Source organism: Thunnus thynnus, chromosome 24, assembly GCF_963924715.1.
Source record: "Thunnus thynnus chromosome 24, fThuThy2.1, whole genome shotgun sequence".
NCBI classification, from domain to species: domain Eukaryota; kingdom Metazoa; phylum Chordata; class Actinopteri; order Scombriformes; family Scombridae; genus Thunnus; species Thunnus thynnus.
Window position 1 is genome coordinate 20,359,026 of NC_089540.1, and position 23,902 is coordinate 20,382,927.

At 39.4% G+C, this 23,902-nt stretch overlaps 2 protein-coding genes across 9 annotated transcripts in view; both read right to left on the reverse strand.

Moving 5' to 3' along the window:
* Nucleotides 1-279: 279 nt before the first annotated feature.
* Nucleotides 280-16,926, reverse strand: LOC137176850 (NLR family CARD domain-containing protein 3-like). 2 transcript variants are annotated; one of them, XM_067582840.1, is made up of 16 exons: nucleotides 16,097-16,926; nucleotides 15,707-15,845; nucleotides 15,503-15,613; nucleotides 15,335-15,396; nucleotides 14,778-15,245; nucleotides 14,138-14,239; nucleotides 11,529-11,614; nucleotides 11,277-11,399; nucleotides 9,703-9,810; nucleotides 7,868-7,946; nucleotides 7,479-7,707; nucleotides 4,426-6,223; nucleotides 4,161-4,334; nucleotides 2,897-3,070; nucleotides 2,756-2,802; nucleotides 280-2,144 (listed from the first exon to the last, which is right to left on the reverse strand). In XM_067582840.1, exons 7-16 carry the CDS (start codon nucleotides 11,573-11,575, stop codon nucleotides 1,603-1,605), a joined length of 3,321 nt encoding a protein of 1,106 aa, XP_067438941.1. In that variant the 5' UTR covers nucleotides 11,576-11,614; nucleotides 14,138-14,239; nucleotides 14,778-15,245; nucleotides 15,335-15,396; nucleotides 15,503-15,613; nucleotides 15,707-15,845; nucleotides 16,097-16,926; the 3' UTR covers nucleotides 280-1,602. The 2 variants fall into 2 exon arrangements, with proteins under 2 accessions (XP_067438941.1, XP_067438942.1); XM_067582841.1 differs by lacking the exon at nucleotides 2,897-3,070.
* Nucleotides 16,927-18,819: 1,893 nt separating this feature from the next.
* LOC137176846 (NLR family CARD domain-containing protein 3-like) overlaps nucleotides 18,820-23,902 on the reverse strand; it is a 376,610-nt gene continuing 371,527 nt past the window's right edge. For all 7 annotated transcript variants that reach the window (XM_067582827.1, XM_067582831.1, XM_067582829.1 and 4 more), the window contains 5 exons: nucleotides 21,844-23,641; nucleotides 21,559-21,732; nucleotides 21,102-21,275; nucleotides 19,726-19,772; nucleotides 18,820-19,590 (listed from right to left, as the gene is read on the reverse strand). In XM_067582827.1, the coding sequence (XP_067438928.1) occupies nucleotides 19,016-19,590; nucleotides 19,726-19,772; nucleotides 21,102-21,275; nucleotides 21,559-21,732; nucleotides 21,844-23,641 (2,768 nt within the window). In that variant the 3' untranslated portion in view covers nucleotides 18,820-19,015. The remainder of the gene's footprint in view (nucleotides 19,591-19,725; nucleotides 19,773-21,101; nucleotides 21,276-21,558; nucleotides 21,733-21,843; nucleotides 23,642-23,902) is intronic.

Consider the following 23,902-nt stretch of genomic DNA (forward strand, 5'->3'; position numbering starts at 1 on the left):
TGGACCCTGGACTTTAAAATTCACCTGCAGATCAAACCCAGAACCTGAAAACTTCCAAGCAGATTTCTAACATCCTGAGCTACTGGTTTTTACACACTTTAATTGTTTCTTAAAGCATTTTACACATTCTTTTGGTTTGAATTTAGATTTTGCCAAATTTACCAACTTATTCACTGATTAAGACCAGAACAAAACACACTATAGCTTTCAAAACACCATCAGAATGAGAGACTCAGCCTAATTAACTGTTCAAACTACTAGTAAACATTCGTGAGCATGACGGATTTAACACATTCTTTATTGTGGCTGTATATGCATTACAAAAGGCAATTTGAAGTAAAAAATTGTATCCATGAGTAACATAAGAAATACACTTGCATGTGTAACAGTAAAACTCAAAACAACAAACCAAAATGAATCCAATATTATTAATATTCAATAACTGGCATGGATAACAAATGCTAATAAGTAAATTATGCTCACTTTAATGAGCTGTGTCGTGTAGAGTTTATGTAGCTCATTCCAACCAGTGGCTGTATTCACTGAACTGAGCTCTAAGAACACTATATTTATAACTTGATGTTGATACTTGTAGCAGTCCCTCACTCTGTCCACAGGGGGCAGTGTTCATCAACCTGAACTCTACTAACCTTACATTTATAACTTTAAGGTTATGTCATGGCAGAAACAATTACTTTTCTACCATCAGTAGCACAGTAATAATATACTATACATATTGTATAGATATTTAAAATACACTGTATATAATGAATATGGAGACACTAACAATATAAATATTTTATAACAAACAAAACCACTTATAAATATAGACATTACAAATTTAGGATTCATAGCATATCTGCTGGTAGAAAGGTTTTAAATGTATAAAAAGTTGTCTATCAGTAAAATGTCTATCAGGAGAAAGTACATCTGGAAAAGCTTACTCAAATCAGACTGTTTGCAGACTGGCTGGAATTAAATATATTTACTCAAGCTCATACTTAAGGACAATTTTAAGGTACTTGAAGTTGAGTATTATTCATACTACTATTAATAATCTAATAATGTCATATATTCTATCAGTCAAGGCAAAATGAGTACTTTCACTTTTAATACTTTAAGTACTACAACTTTGAATATACAGTGCAACAGTTAATTAAATTCATATAAATTGGTAATTCCATATTTATCTTTTTGATCATTTATCTTGTTAATTCTTCCGGTACTGATAACTGTGCAATATACATAGTAACCTATATCTTTTTGGTCGGTCGGTCGGTCTATCTATCTATCTATCATAATACTTCTGTACATTTACTTACTTAACTACTTTCCCTTGAAATTGAGTATTTTTACATTGATTACAAGATTTGAGTGCATCTTCCATCTCTGAGCAAGTTTAAAATGTGTAAAAATTCTACCAACGTGATCCTTATGGAGAAAGTTACAAAATTAAGTTACTCAAACCAGACTGTTTGCAGACTGGCCAGAATAAATTAAAATAAATGTAAACTGTAAACTTTAAACTTTGAAAAGGAGTACGTGGTATATAAACACTATATTGAGTTAGCATGGGGTATGGATTTAGAAGAGAACAATAATCTACAGTTGGCACAGAAAAGCTGAGGAGTTTAACTTCACCCCGTACCCAAACCCAGGATAAAGAGGTTCAGTGAACATGGTGTTGAAGGTGTGGAGGTGGATCAGGGAGTCAGAGGAGACTCTATAGAAGGACAGAGTGCCAGTAGGACAGTCCACATATACTGCTACTCTGTGAGAGACTGAGGACGGGGAGGGAAGAGGGATGAGAGTCCCACTGTTATTGTGCCACGCATTGTATCCCCCATCAGTGCAGCTCAAACACCAGGACCGATCATTCCCTCCAAACTTGGAGCCATCGCTGTCTCCGCTCCGTCCAATGCCTCTGTAGCTCACTGCAATATAAACCTTTCCTTCCCACTCCACTTCCCAGTAACAGCGACCAGTCAGACCTTCTTCACACAGCACCTGAGGCCAGTAGTCGAACCTCTCCGGATGATCAGGATACAGGTGCTCCTTTCTCAGATCGGTCACCTTTTTGTTATTTTCAGATAGCTTGAGGAATTTGTGGTTAGTGTTTTGGTCCAGTGTGAGTTCACAGAAATCTGATGGAAAGAACAATATATAACCAGAGACAGATTAGATTATTATCGGATATGTTTTGTATTTGGATACTAATCAATTATAGTGGCAGATAAAATTTCATTAGCCTTGGGAGACCATGAATAGAAAAAAGATCAGAAAAAAGGTTTATTCATTAACTATCTTTTACACATTTGTTCAAGAGTTAATAAGTTTTAAACATCTACCGGCATGAAGTGATTGTTTAATGGTCAATTTATAATTACAAATTTGTTGGGTTTTGAACTATTAAGTGGCATCAAGTAAATGGATGTTTTATCTCTATTTTTCAGCCAGAGGATCAATATTATTACACTCAACCTCTGGGAACATGAATATGTGAAACAATATCAAGTTGTTGAGATGTTTCAGTAAAAACAAAAAAAGTCAACCCCCTGGGGGTGCTAGAAGAAAAGTCAGAGGATTACCAAAGTCAGTAGAATTCATCCTCTGTGGGCGATGGAGGTTTGTACAAAATTTCACAGCAATTAGTCCAGAAGTTGTTGAAATATTTAAGTTTGGACCGTGACCACTGCTAAATATACATCTGTTTTATACATTTTGTTTACATGAATCAAACAAGCAACCCACTCACACTTCCTCAGACCTGATTCCAACCACTGGACTCCATCAGGGTCCACTCTGAAAGACATAATATAACAAAGTCAGAAGAGCATGCTCTCTTCAGTATATTCATTAATGAGTCCACACCATCATTGACATTGTCTCTCCATACCTGAGAGTGTCCAATCTCCAGTGTGGATCCTCCAGTGCAGCAGACAGCAGCTTCTCTCCTGACTCTCCTGGATGATTGTAGCTGAGATCCAGCTCTCTCAGATGGGAGGGGTTGGAACTCAGAGCTGAGGCAAGAGAAGCGCAGCCTTTCTCTGTGATCAGACAGCCTGACAGCCTGTATACACACAGGCAAGATAGTCTTGAGGATATTAGTGCTGTTAGTGCAGGTAAACAATGTAGAACTTTGTACACATTCTGTAAAGTAGTTTACAGAATATAAAATGTAATTTGGACTGAACAGATTTTTCATTTCTTTTATTTTTCATATAAGAATCAAGATTTACTTTAGCATATGTTGACCTGGCTGATAAATCCTGACTTTAAAATTGAATGATTGCAGAATGAATAAAAGAGCACTTCTCTAATTGCTAATTTTGTATTTTACTTTTATTGATATGTATGTCTTGGTAACAAAGGCTTAAGGATTGCCTTAAAGCACTGAAAGGGCAAAATAGCCTAAATACGGATACAAAACTTACAAAAGTATCAGTGCAATTATACTTGAAATAAAGAATGAAATGTAAAGTTTAGCTAAATATAAAAGCATATCATTAGCATCTTGTTTGACCTATTGATATTCCAGTTATATAATATAGTTATATGAAATATAATTATCAGCAAGTGGTTCAAAAATCATTTTGAACATGACAGGTGACACGTACACACAATTGTCATCAATCTTTGACCTCAAGTGTTGTGGTACCAAGTATGTTTATGACTCATGAAATGCTTGAGTATGGGGTTTGTTACGGCAACTCTGTGACTAGCACAGATGTCCAATAACAAAGCACCACTCGAGTTCAGATCAGGCAGGCTGTTCGTCCATCATTGCCTTGAGTCCCCAGACAGACACAAGATTGCCTTGAGATTCACGAGAAGTAGCTGGAAGAGAGAGATGGATGTCCGAACTACCTTGCTCAGCCCGCAGCCACTGTGACCCAGCCCCAGTTACCCTACTTGCTGGTATTCCTCTCATATAATTTCCTAATGTATCAATCCAATCCAGTAGTGCTTTAAATTAGTAAGTTTTAGTAAACAAAACTGCAAAATGATTTTTAAAGTTATTAATTTTGGAGGCAAACCAACTTAAAATTAGCAAATGCTGTTGTAGTCCAAGGTACAGTACTTCTATGCATTGGTTAGTCTTATGACTGTAAGATAAATAACCGAAACAATACAGGGCAAACAGAGAAAACTGATCTGACCTGAGAGTTTCCAGTGTACAGTGTGGACTCTCCAGTCCAGCAGACAGCAGCTTCACTCCTGAATCCTGCATGTTGTTATTACTCAGATCAAGCTCTCTCAGACTAGAGGACTGGGAGCTGAGAACTAAAGACAGAGCTGCACAACTTCTCTCTGAGAGGTTACAGCCACTCAGCCTGGAGAGGAAATGATTAGTAAAAAAGTAATTTCAATCAGAACAGCATATTTAAAGCATTCTGAAATAGACAAAATTCTCTAAACACTTACAGAGCTTTCTTGGAAGCTTTGACCACTGGCAGCAGCCTCAAAAGAGCCTCCTCTGAAGCAGAGTATTTCTTCAGGTCAAATACATCCAGATCTTTTTCTGATGACAGTAGGATGAAGACCAGAGCTGACCACTGAGCAGGAGACAGTTTATCTGTGGAGAGACTTCCTGATCTCAGGTACTGTTGGATCTCCTCCACAAGAGAACGATCATTCAGTTCATTCAGACAGTGGAACAGATTGATGCTTCTCTCTGGAGTGGGATTCATCTCGATTTTCTTCTTGATGTACTCGACTGTTTCCTGATAGGTCTGTGAGCTTCTTCCTGTCTGTGTAAGAAGGCCTTGTAGGAGAGTCTGATTGGTCTGCAGTGAAAGACCCAGGAGGAAGCGGAGGAACAAGTCCAGGTGTCCATTTGGACTCTGTAAGGCCTTGTCCACAGCACTATGGTAGAGATACGTCTCCACAGATTCTTGTTTAGTTTCAGACTTTCTGGAAGTTGTTTGTTCTTCTGCCAGCAGATTGACTCCAGAGTTGATGAATGTCAGGTGGACATGAAGAGCAGCCAGAAACTCCTGAACGCTCAGATGGATGAAGCAGAACACCTTGTCCTGGTACAGCCCTCTCTCCTCTTTAAAGACCTGTGTGAACACTCCTGAGTACACTGAGGCTGCTCTGATATCGATGTCACACTCTGTCAGGTCTGATTCATAGAAGATCAAGTTTCCTTTCTGCAGCTGCTCAAAAGCCAGTTTTCCCAGAGACTCAATCATCTTCCTGCTCTCTGGACTCCAGTGTGGATCTGTCTCAGCTCCTCCATCATATTTGACATTCTTCAGTTTGGACTGAACCACCAGGAAGTGGATGTACATTTCAGTCAGGGTCTTGGGCAGCTCTCCTCCCTCTCTGATTTTCAACACATCCTCCAGAACTGTAGCAGTGATCCAGCAGAAGACTGGGATGTGGCACATGATGTAGAGGCTTCGTGATGTCTTGATGTGGGAGATGATTTTGCTGGCTAGCTTCTCATCTCTGAATCTCTTCCTGAAGTACTCCTCCTTCTGTGGGTCAGTGAAGCCTCTGACCTCTGTCACCATGCCAACACACTCAGGAGGGATCTGATTGGCTGCTGCAGGTCGTGTGGTTATCCAGAGGCGGGCAGAGGGAAGCAGTTTTCCCCTGATGAGGTTTGTCAGCAGCACATCCACTGAGGTGGACTCTGTGACATCAGTCAGGATCTCATTGTTGTTGAAGTCAAGAGGAAGTCGACACTCATCCAGACCATCAAAGATGAACACAACCTGAAACTCTTCAAACCTGCAGATTCCTGCTTCTTTGGTTTCAGTAAAGAAGTGATGAACAAGTTCCACCAAGCTGTACTTTTTCTCTTTCAGCACATTTAGCTCTCTGAAAGTGAATGGAAATGTGAAGTGTATGTCCTGGTTGGCTTTGTCTTCAGCCCAGTCCAGAGTGAACTTCTGTGTTAAGAATGTTTTCCCAATGCCAGCCACTCCCTTTGTCATCACTGTTCTGATTGGTTCATCTCTTCCAGGTGAGGCTTTAAAGATGTCTTCTTGTGTGATTGTTATTTCTGGTCTGTCTGGTTTCCTGGATGCTGTTTCAATCTGTCTGACCTCATGTTCATCATTGACCTCTGCAGTCTCTCCCTCTGTGATGTAGAGCTCTGTGTAGATCTGATTCAGAAGAGTTGGGTTTCCTGCTTTAGCAATCCCCTCAAACACACACTGGAACCTCTTCTTCAGGCTAGACTTGAGGTTAAGCTGGCACATAGCAGGAGATTCTGAAAGGACAAAGAATCTTATTATGTATAAAAGGAATTTTATTTCCCAAAACAAATATCAAATAAGTAAGGTTTATTGATGCAAATATTTGGTTCCTCTGAGTTTTGAGAACACACACTACGTACTGTTACGCAAACAAAACACCAGTATGTGAATAAAATGTTCATAATTAACCGGTGCTGAACTTGATCTAGATGTTAAAAATGCTGTTTTCAAGAACTTTATTGTTTTTAGACTAAGACCAATTAGCTCAATGTGTTGGATGGCTAAAAAGCTCACTAACACCACGGTGGCTGAAGGTGTAAGGTACCCTCTGCACACTTTATAAACTGGTGGCCAACTCCCAGGTAACTCTAGAGATTTGAAGATAAATCAGTTTAAATATTGAAAAGCTCAGAAATAAAGCTTCAGCCTCTGTGTCCAAATGGGGTAGAACACACTAAGACATTTTCAGGTTGTAGGTTGAATCTTCAGGGAGACTAATCTGAAGTCCAACAACCACAGTAAAGACTACGGGGAAACTCAGCATCCCAGTGACTCATAGGGTATATCCCAATTCCCATCACTGTATACCTTACCTATGGGTATGTTTTAAAAGTCTTATCAATTGAATCCAGTAGTGCCTGTAAATTAGTTGATTTTAAATCATATCATCAGCATGTTGTTTTACCTATAGGTATAACAGTTCTATAAGTCCCAAAAATTTTCAGCAAATGCTTCCAAATTTAGCACAAAAGCATAGGCTTAGGAATGGTGAACAGGGGCTATATTTTGTAATGCCGTGGCATGAAAATAGAATCATGAAATCATTATCAAAGGCAAAAAGGATCCAACAGCAAATGCTTCCAAATTCAGCATAAAAACATAGGCTTAGGAGGCAAAAATGATTCAACAAAGAAGGTAGAACCTGTGCAATGTGGAATCTACATCTTGTTTTTGTTAAAGTTCTGAGCCTGATAGATTTGGGTTATTATAGACTGGCTGAGACAGAGGAAGAGGGATTTATGGTAGTCAAGGGGTAATGTGATAAAGATATAGGTTCAGAGGTAGTTTCCTGGTTTTTGCAATTAGCTTACTTGATGTTCAAAATTCAGATGCCAAAAAACATTTCCAAGATGTAAAATGAAGAAGGGACTTGCCGAAAACAGCTGTGGACCAACTTAAAACTCCTGCATATTGACAAATGTTTAAATTTATAGATATCCAAAAATGGAGTCTCTCTTAATTCACCAGTCTTTATAGAAATCCTCTTACTGCTCTGTAGACGGTCAGCCAGCTCCTCCTGCTTCATTCTCCTCAGGAAGTGCAGCGTGATCTTCAGAAATGACTCTCTGCTGCTCCTCCTCTCCTCTTCCTCCCCACAGTCCAACACCTCCTCATCCTCCCTCTGACTCTCTAGGCATTCTGGGTAATCAGGACTCAGAACCCTCTGCATCTTCTTAAGCTCATTCTTCACAAAAGTGATGATGTTCTCCTCCAGAAGCTGGAACAAAATACTACATGAATTACACAATCAAACAAAAATCGTGAAGCAAACATCAGATCCATGTTGGACAGACTGATCTACACTGGTCTACAAAGTGCAGCATGGAGATGATTGTGAACAGAATAGATGTAAAAGTAGTTCTTGTACATGTACAGACCATAAATATGGAGTCCAGGTGTGTTTGATGCTGCTCGGCAGACTGACCACTGGGAACCTCTGAACTCTCCTGGTCCACTCTGTGGAGGAATCATGAAGAATGAGCTCACATTATGGTACTGTCAAAGACAAAATAATAATGATAATAATAATGATAATAATAATAATAATAATAATAATAATAATAATACACTTCAAGTTTTTCTAAAAAAAATTTTTATAATGCTAAATAACACTGCTCGTCTCCTTTCATAAAATAAATCTACAGTTTTAGTCTTTTATAAATTAACATGTTTAGTGTTCTTTTAATAGATGCATATTTTTAGTGATCTTTTGTTATATAGGGACACTTTTGACAAAAAAAAAAAAACACTTTTTGAATTTTTTATACATTTTTAGCATTCATTTTAGGAATTATACACTTCTATTTAAAAAAACAAACAAACAAAAAAAAACACACTGCTGGTCCTTTCTTTTATGAATGTACAGGTTGAGAGCATCCTGGTAACTCAACAGTTACTGTGCTCGATGTCTCTGTTTGGTTCCAGCCAGCTACCTTTGTTGCCCGTTTTACACATCTCTCTCCCTGTTTCCTGTCTACCTCTTCACTGCCCATTGTCCAATAAAATGCCAAAAAAAAATTCTTTATAAAAATGTACAGTTTTAATCGTCTCTTCTTCTGGTTGTCATTTGTATAACACTTCTACTCTACATTTTATGAATGTAGTTATGTTCAATTTTTTGTTTCATTACATACACACACGGCTCATCCTTCCTTTCTATAAATATAAACTTTTTTATTAAAGTACACTTGCAGTCTTTTACAAAATATGTACAGTTTATTATACTACTCTTTCATTAATGTTTATTTCTATTTTTTCTTTTACTCATTTTCATTATTTTATACATTTTTTGGCATTTCATAAATGTTCACTTTTTCTTTCCTACTTTTATAAATGTACGTTTTCAGTCTTTTATAAGTGTACAGTTTTCTTCTAGTTTTCATTTGCATAAATAAACACTTCTACTCTACATTTCATAAATGTGGTTATGTTTAGGTGTTCCTTTAATACATAAAGACTGCTAGTCTTCCTTTTTTATGAATATACAATTTAAGTTCTCTTTTTAAATAAAGTACACTTTTATTAGTAGCCTTTAAAAATATATATAAAAGTGAGCCATGTTACTAGGCCTTAAGTGTGAGACTGTAGTAAAGTGAGAGTAAGCAATAAATTATTATTGCCAAATTGATATTTTCCATAAAATAAATAAATTAAGGGTTGGTTACAAACAAAATAGGGCATTATGGTATAAAAGTAAAAAACACAACATCTTTAATCTAAGCAAAACAAAAATCTTTAATCTGGAGATGTCTGTCACTTCAAGTGACGTGAATGTGCTTAGTTTGAAATATATGTCAAGTTTTAGGCGACATTGGAGTGGAGTAGCTCTGGAATTTCATGCAATATAGTCGTGATACCTCACCATCCAATCGACCTGCTCTATGTGAAAAGTGCCCTGAGATAACTTCTGTTATGATTTGGCACTATATAAATAAAACTGTATTGAAATTACAGTGTTTATAAATGTGCACGTTACAACTTTTAGCAATGTACTCCTCAAGTATTTTCTCATTTGGATGTCTAGTCTTTTAAATGCTCACTTTTGCTCTTTTTTAAAAAACAAAGAGCACAATTTTTCTCCAATTTCTTTTCAAAAATGTACACTTAGTCTTTTTTAAATAAATGTACACATCTAGTGTTCTTTTTATTAACATACATCTCTAGTGTACATTTTAGGCAAGAACTCTATTAAGAGTGCATGATAACAGCTTACCTGAGTTCAAAATCTTTAAACAGAAGAGGTTCGGCTTTTGACTGATTGCTCTTGAAGGACACAAAGCTGGGTTCAGGTTCAGAGGAGTCTGGTCTCTGATGGTTCCTGGTAGACACAAAGAAATTAACTTTTTCAATAGCAGCTTTTTAATGAAGTAGCTGCTATCAACATGATATGACAATAAAATACACACACACACAAAAAAAAAAATCTCTAAAAAAAAGAACACAAAAACAAAAGGCATTCCACAACGATCATACCTTTGCATTTAGGCTGGAACACAAATGTTTCCACATTCTAGATGAGAACCTGACAGAACTCAGTTCAGGGTTGGTTAAAGCTAAAATACTACTATTAACAGGATCAGATAACCTGCACAAACATCTATATGTAAGATTTCAAATTACAGCAGAGCAGGTAGGTACACCAACATTAACAGACAGCCACTGTGAGTCTTTGCATGCTGCCTTTTCTGTAGCAACACCACAGATGAGCCGAAAATAGTGGGGTAAAAAAAGCTTTAAAAAAGAGATGTCCTCACAGTCACTGAACACATACTAAACTTATGAGTCAACATGTTTGCTTGTGCGTACAACTTTCAACACTCTCTGTAAATGTCCTTCTCATCTGATTGATCATTAGTTATGTAATGGCCCAAATATTTAGCCTCATTAACACTTTAAGGGGCTAGGCAGGAAGAAAGAAGAAATCAGGAAATACTAATTTTCTGTCTTCCCTATTTCTGACTATCATATTACTCTCATTTGCATTATATTTTATGTCAAAATCTAGACCATATTGTGGGCAGACCCTCAATAACTGTTGCAGAGCAGCACTACATGGACAGAAAATCACTCAATCATCTGCATACATAAAGGGGTTAATGAGAGAATTACCGACCATGCATCCTGTTCCACATCCTTTTAACTGCATTGACAGATCATCCATATAAATGTTAAAAATCAGCATCAGTAGATTTTTTTAAAATTTAAAATAGAGAACAAAGATGCTTTATAACTTGAGATACTGGTTCTGAATCATCAAAATTTTGACTTTTTGTCCTGTAAAGACCTTACAGTTACATCCATGTCTGTGTGGAAACTCTGTTTTCTTTCCAGAAGTTCTGTGACATCACAACTTGATATCTGTCACTAAACGGATTGATCCTTGCTGGCTGATACGGAACAATTACAATCAGCAAATCAATCAGAGTGATCAAATCAATGAAAATCAATTCACCTGGCACTATCAATACATGTTCTGACCTTACTAAGGCTCAGAATATTTTCATCAACATGGTTCTTATATCCCTGGAACCCTGACAACCTCCTTTATCCATACAGATATGGAGATGTGTGCTGGATTTAAAACTTCTGGACATAAAGACAAAAAATTACGTTTACATTTTTAGTTGTGTTTTTTCACCATAAAAAGTTTCCTAAGGCCTGTATAGTACTACTCGCATACAAAATGATGGCATTTCTGAATAGCCTGAGCTGTTCTGAAAAATACAATATATGGCAGCCTGGGTGTGACTACTGAGTTTAAAGGGTTAAAACTTATAAGCATCTCACCATTGTTCAGGACAGCAGAGTCCATCTTTAAACAGTAGAGGTTCGGCCTTCGACTGATTGCTTTTCAAGGACACACAGCTGGGTTCGGGTTCAGGTTCAGGGGAGTCTGGTCTCTGACAGCTCCTGGAAGATGGAGACAGGAAGGCCAGCAGGGAGGGGAAATCACTTTTAGCCTTCAGACAAAAGAACTGCTGGACAGACTTTTAACAGAGTCAACAAAACCGATTATGACAAGACAGAAAGTTGACTTACGCTGTCTTTAAAGAAAGTTGTCTTTTATATAAAACTGGTGGACCCATGGTGGCTCCTCATCAACACACAGACAATCATCCCTGTCACTGAAATAACAAACAAACAGAGCTCTGACTGTCACAACAAATACTGAAAAATCTGAGGTGGAAGAAGTGCTCAAATTCTTTACTGCAGTAAAAGTACCAATACAACAATGTGAAAATACTCCATTACAAGTAAAAGTCCTGCATGAAAAATACTACAACAGTAAAAGTACATAAGTATTATGAGCTTGATGTAGTTAAAGTATTGCAGTAAAAGTACATAAGTATTATGAGCTTGATGTAGTTCAAGTATTGCAGTAAAAGTAGTGGTTTTGTCCCTCTGACTGATATATTATTATATATGACATCATTAGATTATTAATAGTGAAGCATCAGTGTAAGAGCAGCATGTTACTGTTGTAGCTGCTGCAGGTGGAGCTAGTTTACACTACTTTATATACAGTTAGCTAGTTTAGTCCAGTGGTTCCCAACCTAGGGCTGGGGCCCCTCCAATGGGTCAGCAGATAAATCTGAGGGGTGGTGAGATGATTAATGGGAGAGGAAAGAAGAAAAAACAAAGTTCTTATACACAAATCTGTTTTCAGTTTTTGGACTTTTTCTCTAATCTTTGATTTTTGCTGAAATATTGGATCATTTGAACATTTATTGAAATGAAAGCATGTGAGAAGTTTAGAGGGAAAAATCACTATTTGGTGGAGCTGTTAACAACTCATAGACATGTGAAATGTGACCCCGACTACACACTGCTTTTTGTAAGACGTCAAAAGACAAAAAGGTTGGAAACCACTGGTTTCATCTTTAACAATGTGTTGTATTTTAAAAGCTTGTTATATTATCCATTGTGTCAAATCTTCATCTGAAAAGTAACTAAAGCTGTCAAATAAATGTAGTGGAGTAGAAAGTACAATATTTCCCTCTGAAATGTAGAAAGTAGCATCACATGGAAATACTCAAGTAAAGTACAAGTACCTCAAAACTGTACTTACAGTACTACAGTACTTCAGTAAATGTATTTAGATATAAATATTGTTGGCACTTTGAACTGCGGAGTCATATCTTTATTGATAATTATTCAGGTGACCCCATACATGATTGGAGGGTATTACTGGTCATTCTTAGTGCGTTGGCGCCCTTGGTTATAAATGTGGTCAACTGCATGATGACAGTTAGTTATGTTGAAAGTGTTGAAAAGTGATAACTTAGACTTATTGATACTTTAATTTTCTAATTCACACAGTGACAAAATACATTCTACTTCAATTGATATAATATAGGTTGATTTCCAGTAGTTTGTTTAATCCATTTTTATCATTTTTTTTCAATAAATAAATAAGTAAATAAATAAATAAATCATTATCACAGAGTTTTAATCCTGGCAGTGTGCAGAATCAATGTCCAGTGGGGAAAAAAATAAAAAAATAATATTTGTAACACAGATCCCTTTTTATTTATTCTTTATCATATTAATTTTATGTTTATTTCATTTTAACATCCAGCTGGTTAATTAAAGATTTATTGGGAGAACAGAGGTGATAAATATGCAGCAGCCTGAGGCTATATTTGTGTCTTCAATGAATGTTCATTGACAGGAACCATGACGTCAGGTTGAGTTTCATCATCCTGGAATAACATGAGGGAAATGTTTGGTCCTGTTTTTAGATCTTGAGTCAGTCCTGTCAGGAGGGTTTACCGCCCACCTCATACCTCCTCAGAGCTGACAGACGAACCCCTGCAGGAGAAAGTGCGTCTGAAATCCGCACTTTTACAGCTTTTGTTTGGGCTGCTTCAGACCACATGACAGGTGTAAGCTTAACAGACACACCTGTACAGGTGATTACAGCCATGACTCAAGACAGCGTGACACAAACATTTACAGAGCAGCAGATTATTTCCACTGTTTCTACTGTAAATAAAATGATTCTGTCAGACTGTGGATCAGCAGATACTCCATTTTACAGAACAGGGTTGAGAACTAGAGCCAAAAACACTTGCTCGGGACATCCTTTTAGCGCCGCGGGACGCATCAACACTTGCGCCCCTTTGTCTTATCATAACCGTGTCAAACCAGAAGACAGACATCAAACACACACTGAAAACCAGTAGAACCTCCACTTTACAAAGACGTGTGTTTCTCTGTGATGTGTTCAGGGTCAGCATCACTTTAAAACCAGAGAAAAGAGACGCTCCTTATAACAAAACATCAAATTTCCAACTCTTTCTCCTGTAAACGTTTTTACAGCTGCTTCCATAAACTGCGTGGAAACTTTTTGTTTGCCAAAAACGTCAAAAAACATCACATCGAAGTGAATCTCCGGAGGAAAAGACCGCATTTTACCTGCTTTTCTTTAGGCTGTTTCAAACCACACACCACATATCAGCTGTTCACAGCTAAACAGAAATACCTGTACAGGTGATCACAGCCGTGACTCACGCTGGATTCTCACACAGTGACATTTACTGAGCAGCAGATTAACACTCCGCTGTTTCTACTGTAAATAACCGTCGGAGATGTGACATAAAAGGTGGATCAAAGTGTAAAACGTTGAAAACTGTCGGTTACTTTACCTTCAGCCGGAGAAAAGACGTTGCGTGACGTTGAGGTGCCTGGCTGAAACTGAACAACAACCAGGAAATAACCGAAGATCACTTGTCACGTGTCTGCAGTCTCTGGAAAAAAACGTGCAACGCAAACATAAGCTGTTCAAACTTGATTTTAATCACTGCATTTTTAACATTCATTGGAAAATATTATTCAGCCTGTTAACAATCATCAGTACTGATTAGTACATATTGATAGGCTTCCAGCTATTAGATATGTCCATACTGAAGTTTTCAGTCAGACTGTCAAACTGTACAAGAGTCTTCTGCTCTGAACACCAGTCTGACCAGTTACACATATTAACACTGTTTTTTTGTTTGTTTGTTTTTTTGTTTTTTGTTTTTTTGTAAATCAATATTGTACATATTACTGCTATTAATCACAGATACCAACAGTGACGTCTTCAATAAAAAACTTTGATAAAGCTTTGGCGCCCTCTGCTGGTGAAAAGATAAACCGCATGCTGTCAGTTTGATGAATACATGAAGTGTTTTTAAATGATAAAAATGCTTAAATATTGTTATTAGAATTGTACCAATGACTGCTGTTAACCACACTGATGCCCCATATTGATCTGGATGTAATTTGACTGTTAAAGTGACTCACAGAGAAGGTCTGGCTGCGGCCTGTACACTTAACACTGCACCTCCTTTGGCTCGTGCTTCCTCTCTCCTCCTCCTCCCCTCATCTTATCATTGTTCAGTTGGGCTCGAGACATTGTCGTTATTATTATTGCTTTCATAAATTAATTTGTCCTGGCCCAGAGTGACGATGATCTACTTGGTCATTTTTGATAAACATTATATAATCTGTGTAAAGATCAAGGCAGACAATAGATTCAAGACATTGATTGGGCTTATAATTCAATACATTTAATAAAGTCATACATAACACTGCCAATATGATTGGCTTATGCACATATTGATGATGTTGATACAAAGTAAATACAGACATGGCAAACAGAAAGTCTGGCTGGTTGTAGTCCTGTCAGAGCTGGAGGCTGCAGGCTGACCAGAGGAGGGATGTGTGGAGGTCTGAGATGAAGGACAGTGACCAGAAGAGTCTAAACAGAGGCTGGAGGGACAGAAGTCAGTACGACTGAATGTGATATAATGAACATAAACTGTTTATGAACCAACAGCAATAAAAGTTTCATTTCTCACCATGTTACACTGAAGGAGTGAAGATGAGATCAGTTCAAGGAGACACAGGAGCTTTAAACAGGCTAAATAAAAAAAAAAACACAGACAAGCAGAATAAACGTCACTTAACTGAAAACAATTTACACAAAAAAAAATTGCACCATGAAATAAACACAAGTGCATATTTACTTCAAAAGCAGCATCAGGTCCATTGATCCAGATCTGATGATGTCACAGAGTTATAGACGTATTCATTGGCTGTGAGAAGCTTTCAGTTCAGATCAGCTGAGTCTCTGGTGACTGTAAAGAAAATATGCACATCCAAGTGAGATTACTGGCACTCATCAGTACAGATCAGCTGTGGAAAAAGCATGATGCTGAACTGAAACTCACACAGTGTGCTTTCCTCATCCTCATCCTCATTCTGGACCCATCAGACCTGCAGGATTAGAGGCCTGAGTGAAGGTCACTGCTGAGGATCAGGGGTGATGATGAGATGCTGAGCAGGTATCTGCTGCTCCAGCTGCAGTTGCTTTTACCAAGAAAAAATATAATTACAGATACAAAATACATCAATACATTCACAAACATATCAGTCAGTCCTGCTGCTCCACATGCACTCCAGTATCAGTAATACTGATATTCACACTGACATTATAACACATTTACTGTTTTATTTTAGCACTAATGTTCATCAGTCTGATAACAACACTATGTGAGCACACATATTACTAAACTGCTGTAAATTCTGATGAATACTGATATCGATCTTTCTAAACTTACTGATATGGACTCAAAGAGAGGAGCACTTTTCAGTCTTTCCTCTGGGTGCTGGACTGACGGGCTCAGGATCGAACTCACAACCTCTGAACTTCTTCTGAGTCTTCTATCACTGTAAACCACTGCCACAGCAAAGGTGAAAGGATCATTTCTAAAAGCTTTTCAGTCTTTTTTTTCTGTATTGAAGCTTTTCATTTTATGTCAGATTACAGCAATGAATCATCAAGATAATTTTAAAATTCTAACATTTCAAATAACAAGTGACAGCAATTAATGGACGTGCACATCATCACATGATGACTATTCACAGCAAAGAAATGTAAAATCAAACCAGGAAATGATTCGATGTTGGGATTTTCATCAGAAATTCTAACATTCTAGTCACAGTCTGTCTGATGAGCTAAGACTTATCAACAAAGGATTCAATGCAGGAATAAAAGCCACTAAAATTTAAATATTTCGTGTTTTTACTGTCCAGTTTGAATTTGATCTCATACTCAACAGTGGAATGTGAAAAACAGAAATACAAAGCTATACAATGCAAACTGAATAGCAGTAAATACCAGCTGACTTATTAATGTTCAGTTTTGTTGATGCTGCATGATTGTTTGTGGACTCAGTTATATGGTGATTTCTGAGACTTTGTTGTAGTTGTGCACTGTAATATGAAATGTTTTTCTTCACAAACTACAGTAATAAAATCACCAAAGAATCTGATCTGACAGTGTAAATAACTATTAGGCTATAATATTACATATATATGTTATTATATAACATTGTACAGGTGTTTCTATTTCATATATTGTTCTACAAATCACCATAAATTTAATTTCCATTTACTTCATGATTAAACTGTGACACAGGACGAATATGGTGGTGTGTCTATCCTTCATTCATTGTTACTCTCACTCCCAGCACTCATTAGAGAGTAGAAGACAAGCTTGGAGAAGAAATAATTAAGGGTGGAAACATATTTGTTTAGGCAAGGGAAGTTTATTTATATAGTACATTTCAGCAACATTTCTGTCTGACCACTTCTTCATTCAATTCACAATCACCTTACCAGGACATCCTCACGCTCCTCCACAAATGATCTCTTTCCGCTGCAACATCCGGTCCCTCACACCGTCTCAACTTTCCAATGAGGTATTGGCTACCCTACCTCCTCATGATGAATTTTCCTCACTCACGTTCAATAAAGTTACAGACACTCTGCTCCTCACTAGCTACCTCTCTTAACAACCTCTGCCCTCTGACTTCCAAACCTGCTCGCATCACCACCCAAGTCCATGGTTCACTGAAGTCATCAGAGAGCAAAGGGCAGAACTCAGAGCAGTGGAGAGAAAATGGCGTAAATCCAGAGAGTCCACTGACCTCAGTGACTATCAGGGTCTCCTTGCATCATTCTCCTCCAGTCTAAAAACTGCTAAGACAACTTACTATCAGAAAAAGATCTGTGGCGCCACAGATGCATGGAAAATGTTCTCTGCTTTCAATTCACTCCTCAATCCGCCTCCTCCTCCGCCCTCCACTCTGCTCACTGCAGACATGTTTGCCTCATTTTTCACTGACAAGGTCTCTGCCATCAGTAACCAGTTCACAGAGCCTGACCAACCCAGTCTACAGCTGCCCACTAACAGGACCACATTGTCCTCATTCTCCCCTATGACCAAGGAGGAAGTCTCCAAAATTCTGCTGGACTCCTGTCCCACTACCTGTCCACTGGACCCAATACTATCCAACCTGCTACAGAACATTTCCCCCGCACTTAACTCCGCGGTCACACACATCATCATCTCCTCACTTACAATGGGTGTTTTCCCCACCGCATTTAAGCTTGAGTCACCCCTCTGTTCAAAAAATCTACACTCAACCCAGCTCAGGTTGAAAACTACAGACCGGTTTCACTCCTGCCCTTCCTGTCAAAAGTACTTGAGCACACAGTCTTTAACCAAGTCTCTGAATTCCTTTCTGCCAACAACCTGTACGACCCAAATCAGTCCGGCTTTAAGCAGGGTCACTCTACCGAGACTGCACTACTGTCGGTTATGGAATCACTACGCTCAGCTAGAGCTCCTGGTCAGTCCTCAGCCCTTTTGCTACTGGACCTGTCAGCTGCCTTTGATACAGTTAACCACCAACTCCTCCTCTCCACATTCACTGAGCTTGGTATCTCAGGATCCGCCCTCCGCTGGTTCAATTTGTAGTGCTCAGAGCAAAACAGACTTTACATGGTGTGTCAAAATTAAAGATAAAATAATAAGCATATTAACAGTGAAATAAAAGGACGCCTCCTTTGTTTTGAAAGAATGATAAAAACTGATCACACAAAAGTAAGTAAAGTTGCAATATATTATCAGCTGTACTAGAGTCAGAAAACAACAATTTGCTATGTGAAGATATAGTGGAGTAATGGTATCTTAACAGAGAATGAAGCACACTCCTTCTGTGTGTGTTGTAATCTGAGCCTCTCTGCTTTTTGTTTTGATAGCCGGTCTGGCCGTGCATGCATGTTAGTGCATATGAGTCCCTCTCTGCCCTCCCGCGTCTGTTTACAACATGGCGGCTGGGTCACAAACTTTCTCATATTACAGCCAAACAGTGCACTAAAATCTGTTTCTGAAAACATCTGAGGCGAAAAACAGGCAATGCAGTAACACAATTTTGATCTGCTTAGTTTTACAGTTTGATCTGAGTTACTTATCTCTTATTTTTCCATCTCCACCTCATCATAAAACCTGCTGCTGGCTCTGGAAAAAACATGTTCAGTCTGTATGAGGTACGCACATTCTCTTTTTATGAATACCAGTTTATGTGTGGAAAATGGCTTATGCATGGTTTTTGTGCGTACACAACATTTATATTTTTGGCCCCTGGTTGGTTCCAAAAAACATCTTCCTGAACAGATATCAGTGGTCTGGGTTAGCCACTGACTGAACACAGAGAAAATGAAGAACGAGACCAGAGCCTAAACCCAGCACACAGAGGCTGAGTGAATGTGGTGTTGAAGGTGTGGATGTGGATCAGTGTGTCAGAGGAGACTCTGTAGAAGGACAGAGTGCCAGCAGGACAGTCCACATATACTCCTACTCTGTTAGAGACAGAGGGGGAGGAGGAGGAGGAGGAGGAGGAAGGGGAGGAGGAGGAGGAGGAGGAAATCACTGTTCCTCTGTTATTGTGCCAGACAGAGTAATATTTATCAGAGCAGTACAGACTCCAGGACTGATCATTCCCTCCAAGCATGCAGTGAGCACACTTTCCTCTCCTGCCGATTCCTCTGCAAGTCACTGATACATGAACCCCTCCTTCCCACTTGACCTCCCAGTAACAGCGACCAGTCAGATCATTTCTACTCAGCAGCTGAGGCCAGTGATCAAATCTGTCTGGATGATCAGGATATGACTGATTCTCCTCCACACGTGTCACCTTCCTGTTGTTGTCAGACAGTTTGAGGTTTCTGTGTGCTGTGTTTGGATCCAGTGTGAGTTCACAGAAATCTAATGGAGAGAACGAGACGTAATACAGCTGCAGTTATTGACCTATCATCTGTTCATCTCAGTAGGATGTTAATGAGTGATGTCACAGTTTGAAATTTGCTCTGTTTTCATGAATCAAATGAAAAACACACTTACACTTCCTCAGACCTGGTGTCAACCATTGGACTCCAGCAGGCTGCAGCCTGAAAGGAGGAAGGGGGGGGTCATATGAACGGATGGACTAACATGTTAAAAAACTCTGACCTATGAACACAATAGTAATGATGAAATACAACCAAACCACAGAGAATTGTGAAATTTATCAGCCCTTTAGTGTTTGCACCAGTGCTTACTCCACAGCTCCTGTAGTGCAGGGGTGACACCCACGGCAAGTTCAGTGCATTGTACATTCAATCAACCAATCATATTATTTAATGTTTTTATTTGTTTTCATCTGTTCACCATGTTGAGTTAAAAAAACACTAAAAAATAATTTCAATTTCTGATAGTTGACATTAACTGGATCACCCTTGGCTGTACTTTAGGATCCCGTTCTGTTCAAACTGGAGCCACCCTCTCTAAGGCCCTGTTCACACCTGGCATTAAGATGCATCACAAGTGGACAGCTCTAAGTACGTCAATTCACACCTGGCATTAGAATGTGTCTACATGCGTCTTGAGTGAACACTTGTGATCAGATCTCACTTTCCCGCTTTATATACAAATAAACATGTACATCATTTCCATTTGCAAAGACCAACTGCATTGTTTTTTTAACCGGCAGGAGGCAGCAATGTACTTCCCATGCCTAGTCTGTCGGAAAGTAAAATTAAATTAAATTAAAATCCATTTGTTTTGTTGTTGTGGCGTCTTCTTGTTGTTTTGCACTTAAACACGGCACTGTTGGTGTACGGATGTGTACATATTTGGGCTTATGCAGAGGACGTCAGTTGAGTAGATGGTCCTTCACTGTGGATACATTCCATACACACAGCTAAAAGAATGTGGCCCAAACCACCTCCGAATGTGGTCTGAGCGATCAGATCTCAATGTGTCCTCAATGTGTTTTGGGTGCATTCACACCTGTACTTAGAGCTGTCCACTTGTGATCAGATCACCCAAGACGGATGTTAATGCAAGGTGTGAACAGGATCAAATTCTTAGCTGAGGCCACTTGATCCTTCAAGGTTCAGATCTGCCTTAGGGTGGAGCTTGTGGTACATGGAGGTTCTGGGCACTGTGGGGTGACTCCAGGCCTGGCTCTTCCTGCATTGCATTTTCAGTTATAATAAAATATATAATAAATAAGCACTGGTAGCCTATAGTGTAGGGAATCTGCAACTGCTCTAGTGGACCTGCTCAGTGGCCAACTGTGGTTTTACTGAACAGCCTGAAGGTGTAAATGTGTGTGTAATTGTTTGAGTCTTCAGGGTGCTCCTGAAAATGAGAGCATCAATTCACTGGAAAAATAAAGGTAAAAAAAGACAAATGTCTCTGTTATGACCTACTTGATGTGGTGAAGCAGGCCATACCTGAGATTTTCCAGTTTCGAGAGTGGATCCTGCAGTCCAGCACACAGCAGCTTCTCTCCTGAGTGTCCTGGATGATTGTAGCTCAAATCCAGCTCTCTCAGATCGGAGGGGTTGGAGCTCACAGCTGAGGCCAGAGAAGCGCAGCCTTCCTCAGTGATCAGACATCCTGACAGGCTGCAGACACACAAAACACACGTCAGTCAGTCTGAGAGTACTGCTATGAAATAAGCAGTGTTAGCCAGTTGTTTGAGACTGTTAGTCCTTCCATAGTGACTACGCTAATGTGATTTCAGGTTGAGTTTTACAGTTTATCAACTCAATTCAGGACATCTGGACAAACAATAAGATTAGGGTTAGAAAATACTGCACGTCTGCACTGCACTTCTCTAATTATGTCACCCAAAATTTATATCAGGATTTTAATTGTCATCTACTGAACAGGTTGATGAATCCTGACCTGAGAATTTCCAGTGTACAGTGTGGACTCTCCAGGCCAGCGGACAGTAGCTTCACTCCTGAATCCTGTAGGTCGTTGTTACTGAGATCCAACTCTCTCAGACTAGAGGACTGGGAGCTGAGAACTGAGGACAGAGCTGCACAGCTTCTCTCTGAGAGGTTACAGCCACTCAACCTGGAGAGGAAATAAAAATAAATAAAAATGGTTATTTATTTTTCTCTCCTGTTGAAAAGACAGCAAAGTATTAAAATAATGATGAATAAATCCAACTATCTGTGTACTTACAGAGCTTTGTTGGAGGCTTTGACCACTGGCAGCAGCTGCAGAAGAGCCTCCTCTGAAACAAAGTATTTCTTCAGGTCAAACACGTCCAGATCTTTTTCTGATGACAGTAAGATGAAGACCAGAGCTGACCACTGAGCAGGAGACAGTTCATCTGTGGAGAGACTTCCTGATCTCAGGTACTGTTGGATCCCTTCCACCAGATCATGATCATTTAGTTCATTCAGACAGTGGAACAGATTGATGCTTCTCTCTGCAGACAGATTCTCACTGATTTTCTTCTTGATGTACTCAACTGTTTTCTGATTGGTCTGTGAGCTTCTTCCTGTCTGTGGCAGCAGGCCTTGTAGGAGAGTCTGATTGGTCTGCAGTGAAAGACCCAGGAGGAAGCGGAGGAACAAATCCAGGTGTCCATTTGGACTCTGTAAGGCCTCATCCACAGCACTCTGGTAGAAACGTGTCTCTGCAGATTCTTGCTTAATTTCAGACTTCTGGGAGGTTGATTGTTCTTTTGCCAGCAGATTGACTCCGGAGTTGATGAATGTCAGATGGACATGAAGAGCAGCAAGAAACTCCTGAATACTCAGATGGACGAAGCAGAACACCTTGTCCTGGTACAGCCCTTTCTCCTCTTTAAAGATCTGTGTGAACACTCCTGAGTACACTGAGGCTGCTCTGATATCAATGCCACACTCTGTCAAGTCTGATTCATAGAAAATCAGGTTGCCTTTCTGCAGCTGCTCAAAAGCCAGTTTTCCCAGAGACTCAATCATCTTCTTGCTCTCTGGACTCCAGAGTGGATCTGTCTCAGTTCCTCCATCATACTTGATGTTCTTCAGTTTGGACTGCACCACCAGGAAGTGGATGTACATTTCAGTCAGGGTCTTGGGCAGCTCTCCTCTCTCTCTGCTTTTCAACACATTCTCCAGAACTGTAGCAGTGATCCAGCAGAAGACTGGCATGTGGCACATGATGTGGAGGCTTTGTGATGTCTTGATGTGGGATATGATGGTGCTGGCCTGCTCCTCAACTCTGAATCGCTTCCTGAAGTACTCCTCCTTCTGTGGGTCAGTGAACCCTTTGACCTCTGTCACCATGCCAACACACTCAGGAGGGATCTGATTGGCTGCTGCAGGTCGTGTGGTTATCCAGAGGCGAGCAGAGGGAAGCAGTTTCCCCCTGATGAGGTTTGTCAGCAGCACATCCACTGAGGTGGACTCTGTAACATCAGTCAGGATCTCATTGTTGTTGAAGTCCAGAGGAAGTCGACACTCATCCAGACCATCAAAGATGAACACAACCTGGAACTTTTCAAACCTGCAGATTCCTGCTTCTTTGGTTTCAGTAAAGAAGTGATGAACAAGTTCCACCAAGCTGAACTTTTTCTCTTTCAGCACGTTCAGCTCTCTGAAAGTGAATGGAAATGTGAACTGTATGTCCTGGTTGGCTTTGTCTTCAGCCCAGTCTAGAGTGAACTTCTGTGTTAAGACTGTTTTCCCAATGCCAGCCACTCCCTTTGTCATCACTGTTCTGATTGGTTCATCTCTTCCAGGTGAGGCTTTAAAGATGTCTTCTTGTCTGATTGTTGTTTCTGGCCTGTCTGGTTTCCTGGATGCTGTTTCAATCTGTCTGACCTCATGTTCATCATTGACCCCTGCAGTCCCTTCCTCTGTGATGTGGAGCTCTGTGTAGATCTGATTCAGAAGGGTTGGGTTTCCTGCTTTAGCGATCCCCTCAAACACACACTGGAACCTCTTCTTCAGGTTAGACTTGAGTTTACGCTGACACATGGCAGGAGATTCTGAATGAACAAACAGCAAATAACATTTCCTTAAAGACTGATTACATGGATATATTTCATCCCTATGCTGGCAAATGATTACACTTTATTGGGTCTCACCAGCGGACCACATGTTTCTAGACTCTAAGAAACAAAGGGAGTCATCAAGAAACTCAATCTCTCCAGAGTCCGTGGTTGTTCGCACCAAAGTGTGAACTCCACCCATGGACCTAGGTTAACAAAACTAGGGTTTATGCTGATTCCGATTTCCTTTCTTTATAA